General features: G+C 41.6%; 1 protein-coding gene and 1 pseudogene across 1 annotated transcript in view; both read right to left on the bottom strand.

The window, feature by feature from the left end:
- LOC115105783 (ubiquitin carboxyl-terminal hydrolase 32-like) overlaps window positions 1–823 on the bottom strand; it is a 32,708-nt pseudogene extending 31,885 nt beyond the window's left edge.
- Window positions 824–2,860: 2,037 nt separating this feature from the next.
- The window catches only part of LOC115105782 (amyloid protein-binding protein 2-like), a 30,333-nt gene continuing 16,129 nt past the window's right edge, over window positions 2,861–17,064 (bottom strand). The window contains exons 10-13 of the mRNA XM_029628159.2: window positions 9,357–9,442; window positions 8,893–9,083; window positions 8,453–8,618; window positions 2,861–8,334 (exon numbers count right to left, since the gene is read on the bottom strand). Of these exons, the coding sequence (XP_029484019.2) occupies window positions 8,078–8,334; window positions 8,453–8,618; window positions 8,893–9,083; window positions 9,357–9,442 (700 nt within the window). The 3' untranslated portion in view covers window positions 2,861–8,077. The remainder of the gene's footprint in view (window positions 8,335–8,452; window positions 8,619–8,892; window positions 9,084–9,356; window positions 9,443–17,064) is intronic.

Here is a 17,064-nt window from a genome sequence, read left to right as displayed (position 1 = left end):
GTGTAGTCATTGGTAGGATTCTGTGTTATCCCATGCAAAAGTTATTGTTTTTGATAAAACGCTTCATCTGCCTTCGCAATGAAAAATAGTTAGAAAATTGAAAGATTTAGGAAACGATGCACAAATTACTGTTAGATTTGAGAATGGCGCTCCTCCCTCCCATTTTCGCTCGATGACGTTACTGGCCTTTGCCCGGTGCCCCGCTCAGCATAATCGAATCCGCCCACACAGTACCACCAGGCACACACAATGTCAACAAACAGCGGCTACTTGGTGTCATTAATTTACTTCTAGTTGACCGAAGTGCAGATAGCTCTAGTTCTTAGTTTCCGGTCGTTGGCCTCTACCTGATCCCGAGGGCAGTAGCGGTTTTAGGGTCAATTTAAGATAGCCTGTTAATTTACCTAGCTAACCGCCTACCTGGACCCGCTGGTATATTTAAATTACACTTTAGTAAAATTGACAAGGTTATCTAGCTAGTTAGTTGCCTGTCCCATTGTTGGTCGCCATCTAGCTAGTAACGTTAGTACTGTTAACACATTACCCACCCAACAGTTAGCTAGCCTTACCTTCATTAGCTAGCTGTCTATAACGCTAATGTTTACAGCGAGCCAAGGTTAGCAAATGATCAATTGTTACCTCTGTTGATGGCCTCTTCGTACGAGAGGAAACCTATCCTTGACTCTTTAGCTCCCATGTTTTTCTCATTTCATAGCAACATCTTAACAAATAAAACAGATTGTTATGAACTGCTTTGTTGGTTTAGCTTATACACACACGGGTCATAACTATCTAATAATGTAGCCAGCTATGCGTCTACTGACGCCTTGCCAACGACAACCCCCCCCGAGTCACGTGATCACCTGTCAAGGCCCTTGAATTATTTCAGGAATGTGCGTTTACATATTCAATACTTACTGACCAGCAATTTAGTAATCCTTGTAGTATTTATTGGCAAATAATAACGGACACAGAGTCAATGTACAAACAAGTTTAATATAATTTAATGGTGGTGCATTGGACTGTGCAGTGGCGGAGTCCTAGCCTGGGTAGCAGTTTAGTTAGCTAACATTCCATTCCTTGCTACTGCCACTGGAATGTTAGCTAAAAAAGACTGCTACCCAGTCTAGCAGAGTTCTGCTGGAGCTTGCGTCACATACACAAGCCAAATAACGTTCATGAATGTAGCCATAAACGTGCGCACTGTGGCACTAATGATGTCAATGTTTACATGTTAGTGCTTTTTGAGGTTGTTTCGGTTTAATTATAACAAAATAATCACGGTTGTCGATGTTTTTTTGTTACATTTAATGCATTATGAAATAATTAGTGAACATTCAATTGCCAAAACATTTGAAGTATTTCATTCTCTGTCAGGACCAAATAGAAAAATAGGACATTAGTATGAAATAAAATATTTCAGTTGTGTACATTACTTGGTTTTATTTGACTACTTTATTTTTTATTCCTTAAACTATTTTCATTTCCGCTCACAACCTGGTCTCAGACTAGACATAAAATAGTAAATTCAATTTCTAAAACTAGTATATGTTAAGTTTGATATGGTTACATAAGACAGAAGGTTACTTAAGGCAACTAAAGTAGGGTGGTTGGTCGGGGTGGGTGTATAACGTGAATGTCTAGCAATACAAAGTGTTCAAATCTCATCTTGACAACTTCAGCATTTTAGAAACTCATTTACTACTTTGTAGCTACTTTACAACTAGTTAGAATGTTAGTTAAAAAAAGTTAACTCACCCAATTCCTAACCTTAATCCCTAGCCTAGTTAACGTTAGCCCAAACTAATTGGAATGATAACATGTTTAGAAAATTCAAAATAATATGGTATGTTTGGCTAATTCGTAACATAGCATATGATTTGCAATTGGTAACATATGATACGAAATGGATGATGGATATTCACAAACTAATACACACCATATGAAACGTAACCTTACTAAATGGAAGGTTCATATTTCCGTACAGAATAATACGAAATGCTCCGAGACCAGGTTGTTTGCAGGTAGTAGTAGCCAGCCAAACAAACATCTAACTTTATCTCTGTTCTCCCCATACTGTACTGTCTTTAGTAATTCTATTTAGGTAGGCTAGCCTACCTAAATCTGCAGCAGAGATGTCCGACAATCATTTCTCGTTTTTGAAAGTAGATAAAAGGCATACTTCACGAACTGTCTCCATCCCCCTCTCATCGTTGTGTTGTGTATATTCCCCTTGCAAGCTGCGGTGTTTTCATAAGCATGTAAGCACAGTTCCAAAACATACTCTACGGTCTTTGATAAAAGTGTATCTAAGCAGGCAAATATACGCAATGGATTATGGTCATTGTAGCTAATTACAATATTTCTGTGCTGAAATCGTTTGAACATTTGCTTAATGAAAAACTACAAATCCCTTCAGCGAAGCGTCCCATATAGTTCTTGATTTCATTTCTCTAGTGAATTATCTCTAGAGAAACGGCGCGCTTAAAAAAACTACTACATGGAATTCAAGTAATTGAACCGACGTCTGTCAATTAGTTGTGTAATAATGAAACAAATAGTTTCATCGCTCTGCACTAATACCTCTTTAATTTTTTGACATTTTAATATTCATATTTTCTGAGCTTTGAAGAGAACAATATTTCCAATGTAAAATGTTAATGTACAAAAACATGGTAGCTACAGTGTTGACATGAAGCAAAAGAAGATGCTTGAAAGCCCTCATGTAATATTTTTTTTTGTGCTATTTCATTTTAAGAACCCATCCCATTACCGAATAATGGGCTGACCCACTGTTGCTAACTGTCAAAAATTGATTTGGAGGTACTGCAGAAGGCATTCAAATAATGGAGAGAATACATAAAATGACAACTATTTTCATGTTTTCAGTACACACATTACAATAATTTCATTTACCTTTCTGGGTAGACATGGACAGCATGAGGAACAACCACTAAGACCACTCTTAACTAGAGGACTGTATACACACACCTTTGTAGCAGGCAGCAATACAAACAGTATGCAACGAATACATACATATCAAAAGATCACTTCAACGCACACCACAGTTCCTTAAACTCTGATAATGCATGCATGGAATATCGGCAATCTAGTTCTGCAAATCCTGTCAGATACTTCTCTCAGGGTCATACCTAAACTCAATGTGTCTACACTTGTAACCCAGACGCACAGTACTTATACTCTTTAACACATGTAGGAACAGTTTCACAGACCAAGATTAAATGATTGCAGGAGTTGGACAAATTATCTGTTAATAATCACAACCTTTAAATGTGATTTCAAGAACATAGTTAACTATGGATTAAATACAGGTGATGCAAGCCTCTTAAAATTAAGTTTAGCCATCTCATCATAACCTTAATCAAAACTTTAGTCCAAGAGTGGCCTTAATGTAGGTCTATGAAACTTGCCCATATTTATACTTGTAGAATTGGACAACCTTCCATATACAGGAGAGTTTCAGAGTGAGCAATGGTTAAAATGATGTTAGTGTGTAAATAAATGTGCCGTAAAAAAAGGCTGGCGTATTGCAATGCATGTGAGAATATAGACAGCACATGTATTAAAAACTAAATAAAAAGCTTAAATGGGCTGTACTTGCTCCAGTTCCAGTGGCAAACTTGTCTTGAAGAGAAACTCTCAACAGTTGTTCCACCTATAACAAACCAAGATGAAACTCCTGATTTAAGAGCTGTCTGCTTCCAGAGACACCGTCAATTAATCTTACTGCAGTCTTGCGGACATTGACAGAAAGGATAGGGTGTGTGCTGCAATCACAAATACCATAAGATTTTTTAAGGATCCCTTCCAGTAACATTCATAAGAAACAATTAGAGCCTTGTAAACCAAACTAAGGACATACAGACAGCCATATAGCAGCCAGGATGGACCACAACCTCCGATTACAAGGTGGATCACCTCTTTCAACATCTAATTTTTTAAATCAACACTTTCTATTGTCAGATTTACACAGGCAAAGCACTTGGGGGTGAAAGGGTTAGAAATCAAGATAACAACAATGTCTATTTGATTCACTTGTTCAGATTATGACTTTGTAGCTAATCTGTCTGTCCCTTGTTCTGCAGTGTTCATCTTTGTAACTCGGTTCATCCTAATGCATCGCCCATGGTTCAATACTTTTCATAAAGCTGTTGAGGAAAGCTGGCTGACAAATGGGGCTAGTGGTCTTCACTCAGAAAGACTGGGTGTCCTTGATTTGAGGACAACATGAATTAACTCACAGATACACTACATGGCCTGCTCGTCAAACAACTAAAAGTCTTGGGCATTAATATGGAGTTGGTCCCCCCTTTGCTGCTATAACAGCCTCCATGCTTCTAGGAAGGCTTTCTACTAGATGTTGAAACATTGTTGCAGGGACTTGCTTCCATTCATCCACAAGAGCATTAGTAAGGTCGGGCACTTATGTTGGGCGATTAGGCCTGGTTCAGTCGTAGTTCTAATTCATTCCAACGGTATTCGATGGGGTCTAGGTCAGGACTCTGTGCAGGCCAGTCAGGTTCTTCCACACAGATCTCTACAAACCATTTCTGTATGGACCTCGCTTTATGCACAGTGACAATGTCATGCTGAAAAAGAAAAGGGCCTTCCCAAAACTGTTGCCACAAAGTTGGAAGCACAGAATCGTCTAGAATGTCATTGTATGCTGTACCATTAAGATTTCCCTTCACTAGAACTAAGAGGCCTAGCCTGAACCATGAAAAACAGCCGCAGACCATTATTCCTCCTCCACCAAACTTTACAGTTGGCACTATGCATTCGGGCAGGTAGGGTTATACTGGCATCCGCCAAACCCAGATTGGTCAGTCGGACTGCCAGATGGTGAAGCGTGATTCATCACGTCAGGGAACGTGTTTCCACTGCTCCAGAGTCCAATGGCGGCGAGCTTTATACCACTCCAGCAGCCGCATGGCATTGTGCATGGTGATCTTAGGCTTGTGTGCGGCTGCTCGGCCATGAAACCCATTTAATGAAGCTCCCGACAAACACTTCTTGAGCTGACGTTGCTTCCAGAGGCAGTTTGGAACTTGGTAGTGAGTGTTGCAGCGGATGACATACGATTTTTACTCGCTTCAGCACTCGGTGGTCCTGTTCTGTAAGCTTGCGTGGCCTACCACTTCGCGGCTGAGCCGTTGTTACTCCTAGACGTTTCCACTTCACAATAACAGCACTTACAGTGGACATTGCAGCTCTAGCAGGGCAGAAATTTGACGAACTGACTTGTTGGAAACGTGGCATCCTATGACGGTGCCAAGTTGAAAGTCACTGAGCTCTTAGTACAGGCCATTCTATTTCCAATGTTTGTCTACGGAGATTGCATGGCAGTGTGCTCGATTTTATACATAAAATAACTGAATTCCCTAATTTGAAGGGGTGTCCACATACTTTGTATATATAGTGTATACACTACCGTTCACAAGTATGGGGTCACTTAGAAAAGTCCTTGCTTTTGAAAGAAAAGCACAATTTTTGTCCATTAAAATACCATCAAATTGATCAGAAATACAGTGTAGACATTGTTAATGTTGTAAATGACTATTGTAGCTGTAAACGGCAGATTTTTAATGGAATATCTACATAGGCATACAGAGGCCCATTATCAGCAACCATCACTCCTGTGTTAGAAAACCCTTTTGCAATTATGTTAGCACAGCTGAAAACTGTTGTTCTGATTAGAGAAGCAATAAAACTGGCCTTCTTTAGACTAGTTGAGTATCTGGAGCGTCAGCATTTGTGGGTTTGATTACAGACTCGAAATGTCCAGAAACAAAGACTTTTCTTCTGAAACTCGTCAGTCTATTCTTATTCTGAAAAGACTATTCCATGGGAGACATTGCCAAGAAACTGAACAGCGCAAACTGGTTCTAACCAGAATAGAAAGAGGAGTGCGAGGCCCCAGTGCACAACTGAGCAAGAGGACAAGTACATTAGAGTGGCTAGTTTGAGAATCAGACACCTCACAAGTCCTCAACTGGCAGCTTCATTAAATAGTACCCGCAAAACACCAGTCTCAACGTCAACAGTGAAGAGGCAACTCCGGGATGCCGAGTTGCAAAGAAAAAGCCTTATCTCAGATTGGCCAATAAAAAGAAAAGATTAAGATGGGCAAAAGAACACAGACACTGGACAGAGGAACTCTGCCTAGAAGGCCAGCATCCCAGAGTCGCCTCTTCACTGTTGAAACAAGTTTTTAGCTGTACTAACATAATTGCAAAAGGGTTTTCTAATGATCAATTAACCTTTTAAAATGATCAACATGGATGAGTTAACACAACGTGCCATTGGAACACAGGAGTGATGGTTGCTGATAATGGGCCTCTGTACGCCTATGTAGATATTCCATTAAAAATCAGTCGTTTCCCGCTACAATAGTAATTTACAACATTGACAATGTCGACACTATTTCTGATCAATATTGATGTCATTTTAACTGACATTTTTTTGTGCTTTTCTTTCAAAAACAAGGACATTTCTAAGTGACCCCAAACTTTTGAACGGTAGTGTGTCAGGTCAAACATATGACCTTCCTGTCTCTCTCCAGTGTGGGTATTTGTAAAACAAGCATGCTAAGAACCAGAACAAGAGCACCTTTGGCTGATTGTCCTTTAAGGCGAAGGCTTGGACTTCAGTTGAAACATAACAGCACATGTAACAATAACATCCATTAGACAGACATGCATTTGTTCAAAAACAAGGCAATTAATTTCCATTGACCTAGTCCACACACAATGGGGTACTTACTACATTACTTTGGAATAGGTAATCCTTCACTAGGCAAATGGTTTCTAAAATGAAAACACAAGGCCTATTATATTGTTAATGGTGTGTTTGAGGACCCCTAATCTCCTTCCCAGACACTTCAGCCCAAATGCCCGAAGAGTCTGGTAGACCAACGGGTCAAACTTGACCTTCGTTAGCCAGTACAGAATGCCCGGGAGAAACTCCTGAAGCATAGGCTTAATCTAACAACCAATCATCTCCCACAACCTTCCCCCTAACCCTCCCCCGTACGCTAGCATACCACAAGCACAGAGCCATGCCTCGCAGTTGTGTGATTGGCTAAAATTAAATGACAAATACTTTACTCCGTACGGTCACTCCCACTAAGGCCAACTTTGAATCGATGTACCAGGCTTATATGCACAATAGCCTGGGGACGATGCTAGAGGACCTCCGTCTGGGCGTTTGCACTGGAACACAGGGAGGGAGTCATCTGAATAGCAGGTTTAAGCTCACCTGTTTTTGGTTTAGCTATATGAAATTCTTTAGAAATACTTGTCATTTTAATTCCTAAAAAAAAAAGTACCCACGTACACTTTCAAATAAACTACACGTAAGTGCAACAACAACAAATCTACTGAGCACAATTGTGGTCAAATTTAATACACACACTGGTGCATTTCAAATTCATCAAATCACGGACAACCTTTAAGCACAAGCATAAAGACAGCGCCTTTAGATGGAGACAAAAACAGGTGTTGCAAAAAGGAAACTGAAGATTTTGTAAACTCCCTCATGACATTAGAACAATAAAATAAGGATTCCAGCCAGAAAAAGTAACTTGCTCTTTATAATTGGCCAAAGTAAAAAGGTGCTCCATCCATGCTTGTAGGGGACATCCCAATGGTCAACAAAGGGCAAGCGCTGACCAAAAAGGAAGCAGAAAACAAACCAATTCCTATTCTAGAGCTAGAACACACTATGATGTCGTTGTTTTATTTTTCCCCCTTTTCTCAATTCCTCTTACAGAAGACTGAAGGTGATGAAAGCGATGTTAGATGATGCGAAGTGGATGGCAAGAGGTTCCTTCCATCAAATGTTCAGTACCGGTTTGATCACAGGAGAATGCCCCCATGGGCGCAAAAGTGAGGACAAAAACACTAGATTATATGCATTCCACAGGCGATAGTGCATTTTCCCATAGCCAACCATATAGCTTGATGTGGAGAGGGTGTGTTCAACAAATGTAAGTGAGCCATGAACACCTTTAGCGTTTCTATCAGTATGTGGGCATGTGTGTGTCTGTGTGGTGAGCCTAAGCAGGTGGGCCAGCCCCATTGTTCTGTGACAGTAGGAAGGACTGCACTACCTCCCCGGTGGCCTGGGGGCTGGTGTTTACGTCCTCTAAGGCATCAGCCACAGCAAACTGCCGGTCCCTCAGCCGGTTCCAATTGGATAAAATATTGTGGTACTCAAAGACTTTCTCATAGTTCCCCACAGAGTTGTAAAGTTTAATTAGGCCCCTGTAGTCGTATTCCAGTCCACTGTAGCCCTCCCCAAACAGCTTCTTACCTGCAGGGACACACACACACTAGTAAGAATATGGAATGGTAGAATGAGGAAGAATAGATTACAAAAAAAGAAGAGTACACAAGGGAAGAATAGACCCCAATCTAGCCTGAAGACTGACCGATAGCAATGGAGCGCAGGTAAAGCCTCTCTGCATCTTCATACTGGTTCATGTCGTAGTTGTAGAGAGAGGCTAGGTGGCCCACAGACAGAGCCACCTCATAGTCCTCCTGACCCAGAAGCTGCTCCTTGATCTGGATGGCCTTGATGTGCATCTCCTCTGCCTCCTGAAACAAACAGGGTAAGTGAGACCTCAGTCATCCACAGCCTTGGGGTTTGCATTTTCAACTACCATAAAACCACAGAGCCCCTGTGACATTTAAGCCTCCTTAGAAAGAGGATTCACTTCCTGCTATCAAAGTGAAATCACAGGGTTGGTAAACACTGTGGAGAAGATTTGGATGGAAGTTTACCAGACAGAGCATAGGATGACAGTATGTCAGATGTCAACCACTGCATGCTTTCTACAGACACTTGGATGAAAGGGAGGGATGATCTGACCTTGAACTTCCTCATGGACTGGTAGAGGCGGCCCAGGTTGCCATAGTGCTTCGCTGTCTGAACATTGAACTCCCCAAAGGCTTTCTTGGCCAGCTGGAGAGAGGAGAGGTGGAGGTCATGGGCATCCTGGAGCAGCCTCTCCTCTGTCTCCTTGTTGTGGCAGTCAATAGCAATCTCCTCCAGGATCAGAGCTGAGAGAACAGCACAACACAGCCAGAAAGAGGACAGAGTCAGATGGTCATCTGAACAAGTTAGTTAGGAAATGAAAGATATCTACTGATCCAATCTATTTATTCTCCAAATTACAGACCTCTCATCACCTCCATGATAACACAAATCCTCTACATTAATTTACTCTACCGCAGTGGAACGTATTGATACCCGTGAGATTCACAGACATCCGTGTGCCCATCACAGAGGCCGGGGAACAGGAGTACACAGATAGTTGTGAAAGCCGTTTTTACCTTTGACTCTTTTGGAGGAGGCCAGCAGCAGATGATCCTCCGGGAGAATGTGAGTGATAATGTCTATGGCCCGCTCTGCATGGAATCTGTACACAAAATACCCAGAGGGCACAGCAGGGGAACAGATTGAACTCAGCGACACAGTTACATCAGAAGCTAAAGCACAAACATGGCCTGCATGAACTTCAGAGGTTGGAATACAAGTAAGAGTACATAACATGAATGGAAACCAAGTACCTTGGTCTAAATTTAAGGTCATAAGAGATGGTGACATAGGGCTGAGCGACATGGCCTAAATATCAGCACATAATTGTTCACATTTTTAGAATAAAAGTTCTAAATATGCTTTATGAGTAGGGTATGATGGGGGTGGGGCTTGGTGTGTGTGGAAGGAGGGAGAGACAACTCAAGAAGCAAACAGAATAAACTATAAAAATGGACATTACACGGGGCAGAGTGGCATTTACACACTTAACAAATCAAACATTAAAATACCATTATACAAGGTAAAGTAAAAATCCAAACCAGTCCGTGCATCAATACCGGTGTATATAGTAAAATATGGTATACTGCCGAGCCCTGTGGAATTTGTATTTATAATGGATACCCATTAGCTGCTACCAAAGCAGCAGCTACTCTTCCTGGGGTCCAGCAAAATTAAGGCAGTATATTCCATTTGAAAAACATTACAATGCATTCACAGATTTCACAACACACTGTGTGCCCTCAGGCCCCTACTCCATCACTACCACATATCTACAGTACTAAATCCATGTGTATGTATCGTGTGTATGTTATCGTGTGCCTATGTTTGTGTTGCTTCACAGTCCCCGCTGTTCCATAAGGTGTTTTTTATCATCTGTTTTTTTAATCTAATTTTACTGCTTCCATGAGTTACTTGATATGGAATAGAGTTCCTTGATGTGGAATAGAGTTCCATGTAGTCATGGCGCTATGTAATACGGTGCGCCTTCCATAGTCTTATGGACTTGGGGACTGTGAAGAGACCTCTTGTGGCATGTCTTGTGGGGTATGCATGGGTGTCCAAGCTGTGCGCCAGTAGTTCAAACTGACAGCTCGGTGCATTCAACACCTCTTAAATACAAGTAAAAGTGAAAGTCAATCTCCTCCACTTTGAGCCAGGAGAGATTGACGTGTATATTATTAATATTAGCTCTCTGTATACATCCAAGGGCCAGCCGTGCTGCCCTGTTCTGAACCAATTGCAATTTTCCTAAGTCCTGTTTTGTGGCACCTGACAACACGACTGAACAATAGTCCAGGTGTGACAACTAGTGCCTGTAGGACCTGCCTTGTTGATAGTGCTGTTAAGAATGCAGAACAGCGCTTTATTAAGGACACCCTTCTCCCCATCTTAGCGACTATGATATTAATATGTTTGACCATGACAGTTTACAGTCCAGGGTAACTCCAAGCAGTTTAGTCACCTCAAATTGCTTTATTTCCACATAATTTATTACAAGATTTAGTTGAGGTTTAGGGTTTAGTGAATGATTTGCCCCAAATACAATGCTTTTAGTTTTTGAAATATTTAGGACTAACTTATTCCTTGCCACCCACTCAAACTAACTGCGACTCTTTGTTAAGTCTTTTAGTCATTGCAGTCGCTGTAGTAGCTGACATGTATAGTGTTGAGTCATCTGCATATAGACACTCTGGCTTAACTCTTTATCCACAATATAGCAGGGGGTGTAAAGCCATAACACATATGTTTTGCCAGCAACAGACATTGATCGATCACGTCAAAAGCTGCACTGAAGTCTAACAAAACAGCCCCCACAAACTTTTTATCATCAATTTCTCTATGCCAATCATCAGCCATTTGTGTAAGTGCTGTGCTTGTTGAATGTCCTTCTCTATATGTATGCTGAAAGTTTGTTATCAATTTGTTTACTGTACAAGCATTGTCTGGTCAAACACTTATTTCCAAAAGCTTACTAAGGGTTGGTAAAGGGGACTTAGCGGAATGACTTTTGCTTCCCTCCAAGCCTGAGGGCACACACTTTCTAGTAGGCTTAAATTGAAAATATGGCAAATAGGAGTGTCAATATCATTCGCTATTATCCTCAGTAATTTTCCATCCAAGTTGTCCGACCCCGGTGGCTTGTCATTGTTGATAGACAACAATCATATTTTCACCTCTTCCACACTAACATCACAGAATTTAAAATTACAATGCTTGTCTGTCATAATTTGGTCAGATCGACTTGGATATGTAGTGTCAGCATTTGTTGCTGGCATGTCATGCCTAAGTTTGCGAATCTTGCCAAATTAAAAAAATCTAATCAAATTTGAATTAGTCACATTAATTAGTCACAATTTTAATTAGTCACTGTGAAATTAAATGCTTACTTACCAACAATGCAGTTAAAAAAAAATAAAAATAAATACGAATAAGAAATAAAAGTAACAATTAATTAAAAGGCAGTAGTAAAATAACAATAGCGAGGCTATTTACAGGGGGGTACCGACACAGAGTCAATGTGCGGGGGCACCGTTAGTCGAGGTAATATGTACTTGTAGGTAGAGTTATTAAAGCGACCATGCATAAATGATAAAGTAGCAGCAGTGTAAAAGAGAGGGGGCAATGCAAATGGTCAGGGAGTCTTATAGCTTGGGGGTAGAGGCTGTTTAGAAGCCTCCTAGACCTAGAGCTCTGGTACCGCTTGACGTGTGGTAGCGGGAGAGAGCAGTCAATGACAATTTTTAGGGCCTTCCTCTGACACCGCCTGGTAAAGAGGTCCTGGATGGCAGGAAGCTTTGCCCCAGTGATGTACTGGGCCGTACGCACTACACTCTGTAGTGCCTTGCGGTCGGAAGCCGAGCAGTTGCCATACCAGGCAGTGATGCAACCAGTCAGGATGCTCTCGATGGTGCAGCTGTAGAATATTTTGAGGATCTGAGGACCCATGCCAAATCTTTTCAGTCTCCTGAGGGGGAAAAGGTTTTGTTGTGCCCTCTTCCCGACTGTCTTGGTGTGCTTGGACCATGTTAGTATGTTGGTGATGTGGACACCAAGGAACTTGAAGCTCTCAACCTGCCCCATCGATGAGAATGGGGGCGTGCTCGGTCCTCCTTTTCCTGTAGTCCACAATCATCTCCTTTGTCTTGATCACATTGAGAGTTTGTTGTCCTGGCACCACACGGCCAGGTCTCTGACCTCCTCCCTATAGGCTGTCTCGTCGTTGATCAGGCCTACCACTGTTGTGTCATCTGTAAACTTAATGATGGTGTTGGAGTCGTGCCTCACCGTGCAGTCATGAGTGAACAGGGAGTACAGGAGGGGACTGAGCACGCGCCCGAGGGGTCCCTGTGTTGAGGATCAGCGTGGCGAATGTGTTGGTACCTACCCTTACCACCTGGGGGGCGGCCCGTCAGGAAGTCCAGGATCCAGTTGCAGAGGGAGGTCTTTAGTCCCAGGGTCCTTAGCTTATTGATGAGCTTTGAGGGCACTAGGGTGTAGTCAATGAATAGCATTCTCACATAGGTGTTCCTTTTGTCCAGGTGGGAAAGGGCAGTGCAATAGAGATTGCATCATCTGTGGATCTGTTAGGGCAGTAAGCAAATTGGAGTGGGTCTAGGGTTTCTTGGATAATGGTGATGATGTGAGCCATGACCAGCCTTTCAAAGCACTTCATGGCTACAGATGTGAGTGCTACGAGTCGGTAGTCATTTAGGCAGGTTACCTTAGTGTTTTTGGGCACAGGGACTATGGTGGTCAGCATAAAACATGTTGGTATTACAGACTCGGACAGGCTGAAAATGTCAGTGAAGACACTTGCCAGTTGGTCAGCGAATGCTTGCAGTACACGTCCTGGTAATTAGTTTGGGCCTGCGGCCTTGTGAATGTTGACCTGGCTAAAGTTCTTACTCACATTGGCTGTGGAGAGCATGATCACAGTCTTCCCGGAACAGCTAGTGCTCGCATGCATGTTTCAGTGTTATTTGCCTCGAAGCGAGCATAGAAGTAGTTTAGCTCGCCTGGTAGGCTTGTGTCACTGGGCAGCTCTCGGCTGTGCTTCCCTTTGTAGTCTAATGGTTTGCAAGCTCTGCCACATCCGACGAGCGTCAGAGGCGGTGTAGTACGATTCAATCTTAGTCCTGTATTGGCGCTTTGCCCGTTTGATGGTTCGTCAGAGGGCATAGAGGGATTTCTTATAAGCTTCCGGGTTAGAGTCCCGCTACTTATGGTCACTGTGGGGACAACGTCATCAATGCATTTATTGATGAAGCCAATGACTTATATGGTGTACTCCTCAATGCCATTGGGAGGAATTCCGGAACATATTCCAGGCTGTGCTAGCAAAACAGTCATGTAGCTTAGCATCTGCTTCATCTGACCGAGTCACTGGTTCATCCTGCTTTCATTTTTGGTTGTAAGCAGAATTATGGTGGTAAAGGTGGTCTAGAGTTTTTTTTCTTCTTGTTGCATATTTAACATACTGATAGAAATTTAGTAAGACTGATTTAAGTTTCCCTGCATTCCTTTCCCCGGCCTCTAGGAGCGCCGGGTGAGCATTTTACTGTTTGCTTTTATGGCAGAATACAGCTCAATGAGTGCAGTCTTAGTGCCAGCATCTGTCTGTGGTGGTATGTAGACAGCTACGAACAATACAGATGGAAAATCTCTGGGTAGACGATATTAATTGTTTGATTAATATTATAATGATTCTATTCCAAGAAAACCTGAGGATTGAAGGATTCGAAATAAAAATTAAAACCCGCCTCGTGGGTCTCCCGGTGGTGGCCGGCACGGGTATCGAACCTGCATCTGTAGCAATGCATTTTGCACTGTGCCACTCTGGAGGCCCCATCCACAAAGTATCAAAATACAGAGAGGTGTTGTTAAATGTATATTGTCCTGCTAATAGCCTGCTAATAACATAAATGGGCTATTATAATACCGTACATGCTGTCCGGGGTAAGTTTCACCAAAACATTTCTTTATTAAAAGACGATCAGAAAGCATGTTGGTACGTATTTATTTGGATCCAAAGCCATGAATGAGTGAGTCACTCAGCTTTATGTAGGTGCCCGCTATATGACTGTGCCATCAACTTGATAATATATAACGATATTTTGGAGGTTATTTAGCTTTCAAAAAAACAATAGTGAGCGATTGTAATCTGAATAAAGGCCAAAACATTTTTCAGTTTTTAGAGGGAGAGAAACACTGGGCCAATTGTGCGCAGCCCTATGGGACTCCCAATCACGGTCGGATGTGATACATAATAATAATATTAATACTTAGAACCTAAGTTAACTTAGAAATACATTTGACGATAGAATTCTCCCTCTAACCTCCATCTATGCAAATCTATTGTCCAGCTACCTGCTAAAACAGCGAGAACGTTTCCCTAGTCAGCGCCATTATTAGTGCAATGCCCCTTAAAAAGTGTTGCTCTGTATAGTGTGGCGGGGTGGGGGTCCACCCCCATCCTCCCTTCCCCATTAGCTAGGTCTGTCTTCTGTGCACAGCTCTGCGGCCCATCCCATGCCCCCTGCCCTCGTGCCTTGAACCTCACATGCTTTCAGTAGATACAGCTGGAGAACTGCAAGGCAATCCTAATGTGTCACTCAGGAGCCATGACCAATATATATAGTCCTGCTAATAACATGGTTAATAATATATCTGTGAGAATATCCAAGGAGATTTAATATGATTCTAAATTAATAATAATAAATTGCTTTGTTTAGAAAAATATTTTGGAGATGATTTCGTTTTCAAATAACATAAAATGAGTGAGATAAGGCCATTCTTGAACATGGGGTGAGACATTGTTACTAATTTGTAAGTAAAGCCAGTTTGTTATTTAATATTATTTCTGTTTTTAGAGGGAGAGAAACTAAAAACCTAGTCATCTCATGGGTCTCCCAGTCAAGGACGGCACGGGTACTGAACCAGCATCTGTAGCAACACAGAACATTGTGCCACCCAGGCGCAGTACAACACGACCGGTCGGAAGTGGGCTACAGTACTACAGTAAGAGCAAAATATTCCTAACACAATAAAAACCTTAGTGTAACAGTTTTAGTAAATAATAATGAAGTAAAAACAAAAAGTGCACAATTATCAGTTTCTATTTAGGTTTATGTCACCCATTCATTGTCAGTTAGATACACAGTAGGACCCAAAAGCATAATCAGTGCTCTAACTCCCCCTTGCACTGGTCTGGAGCAATGAAGTGGTGACACAGGGTACCGTACTAAACCACAGATTACCTCTAAATCCCGCAGCATCATTGCAAAACTCTTAGTGGAGCAACCACTGTAGATAGAGTATCTCATGATAAGCTGTAGACCACACTAACTCAGGCGAGCAAAACCTTGAGACTCCTTAGATATTGTGCACCAGCTGTTATTTACAAAAATCCATAGTCCACCGCCCCTTGTCTAATCAGACGCCGCTGTTCTATCCTGCCGATACAGCGTATAACCAGCCAGCTGTAAGTTGATAATGTCGTCGTTCAGCTGCGACTCCGTGAAGAATAAAATATTACAGTTTTGAATGTCCCTTTGATAGTTTAATCTTCCCCATAGGTCATCGATTTTATTTTCCCAAAGATTGCACGTTTGCTAGTAGAATCGAAGGCAGTGGGGGTTTATTCGACCGTCTACGAATTCTCAGAAGGCAGCCTACCCTCTAGCCCCTTTTTCTCTTCCCGCAAATGACAGGGATCTGGGCCTGTTCCCGGGAAAGCAGTATGTCATTCACACCGGGCTATTTAAAGGAAATAAAGGATTCTGCCAGTTCGTGGTGAGTAATCGCAGTTCTGTTGTCCAGAAGTTATTTTGAGTCATCAGAGACAGTAGCAGCAATATTATGTACAAAATAAGTTTTAAAAAAAAGCTAAACACAAAGAAACAAACAAAAAACACAATTGGATAGGAACACGTAAAACGTCAGGCTTCTTCTCCAGCGCCATCTTTTCAACATTAAAGTAGTTGGCAATATCAGTTGGTTTTGTGATGAATGAGCCATCTGATTAAAAGAATGATGGAGGTGAGTTTGCCTTTCCCCCCCCCAAAATGTCATTTAACCTCTACAGGATCGGTATCCCGACCTCGGGACAATTGAGCTAACGTAGGCTATTGCGATTAGCATGAGGTTGTAAGTAACAAGAACATTTCCCAGGACATGGACATATCTGATATCGTCAGAAAGATTAAATTCTTGTTAATCTAACTGCACTGTCCGATTTATAGTAAGTATTACAGTGAAATAATACCATGCTATCGTTTGAGGAGAGTGCACAGTTATGAACTTGAAAATGTATTAAAAAACCAAATAGGCAGTCTTGATACAAAATTTGGAACAGAAATAAATGGTTCATTGGATCAGTCTAAAACTTTGCACACACACTGCTGCCATCTAGTGTCCAAAACCTAAATTATGCCTGGGCTGAAAAATAACAAAACAACGTGTTTTTTTCCTTTGTATTACCATTTAACAGATCTAATGTGTTATATTCTCCTACATTCATTTCACATTTCATTTCCCCAAACTTAAAAGTGTTTCCTTTCAAATGGTATCAAGAATATGCATATTCTTGCTTTAGGTCCTGAGTTACAGGCAGTTAGATTTGGGTATGTCATTTTAGGAGATAATTGAAAAAGAAATGTGCAAATCATTCTTTATTTAATTTATCTTTGTTTCATAGTGTAGTTTATTTTTATTCAGTTTAGT

This window comes from Oncorhynchus nerka, linkage group LG22, assembly GCF_034236695.1.
Source record: "Oncorhynchus nerka isolate Pitt River linkage group LG22, Oner_Uvic_2.0, whole genome shotgun sequence".
Lineage (NCBI taxonomy): Eukaryota > Metazoa > Chordata > Actinopteri > Salmoniformes > Salmonidae > Oncorhynchus > Oncorhynchus nerka.
Note: the sequence above shows the minus strand (reverse complement) of the source record. Positions and strands in the feature narration are given on the sequence as shown.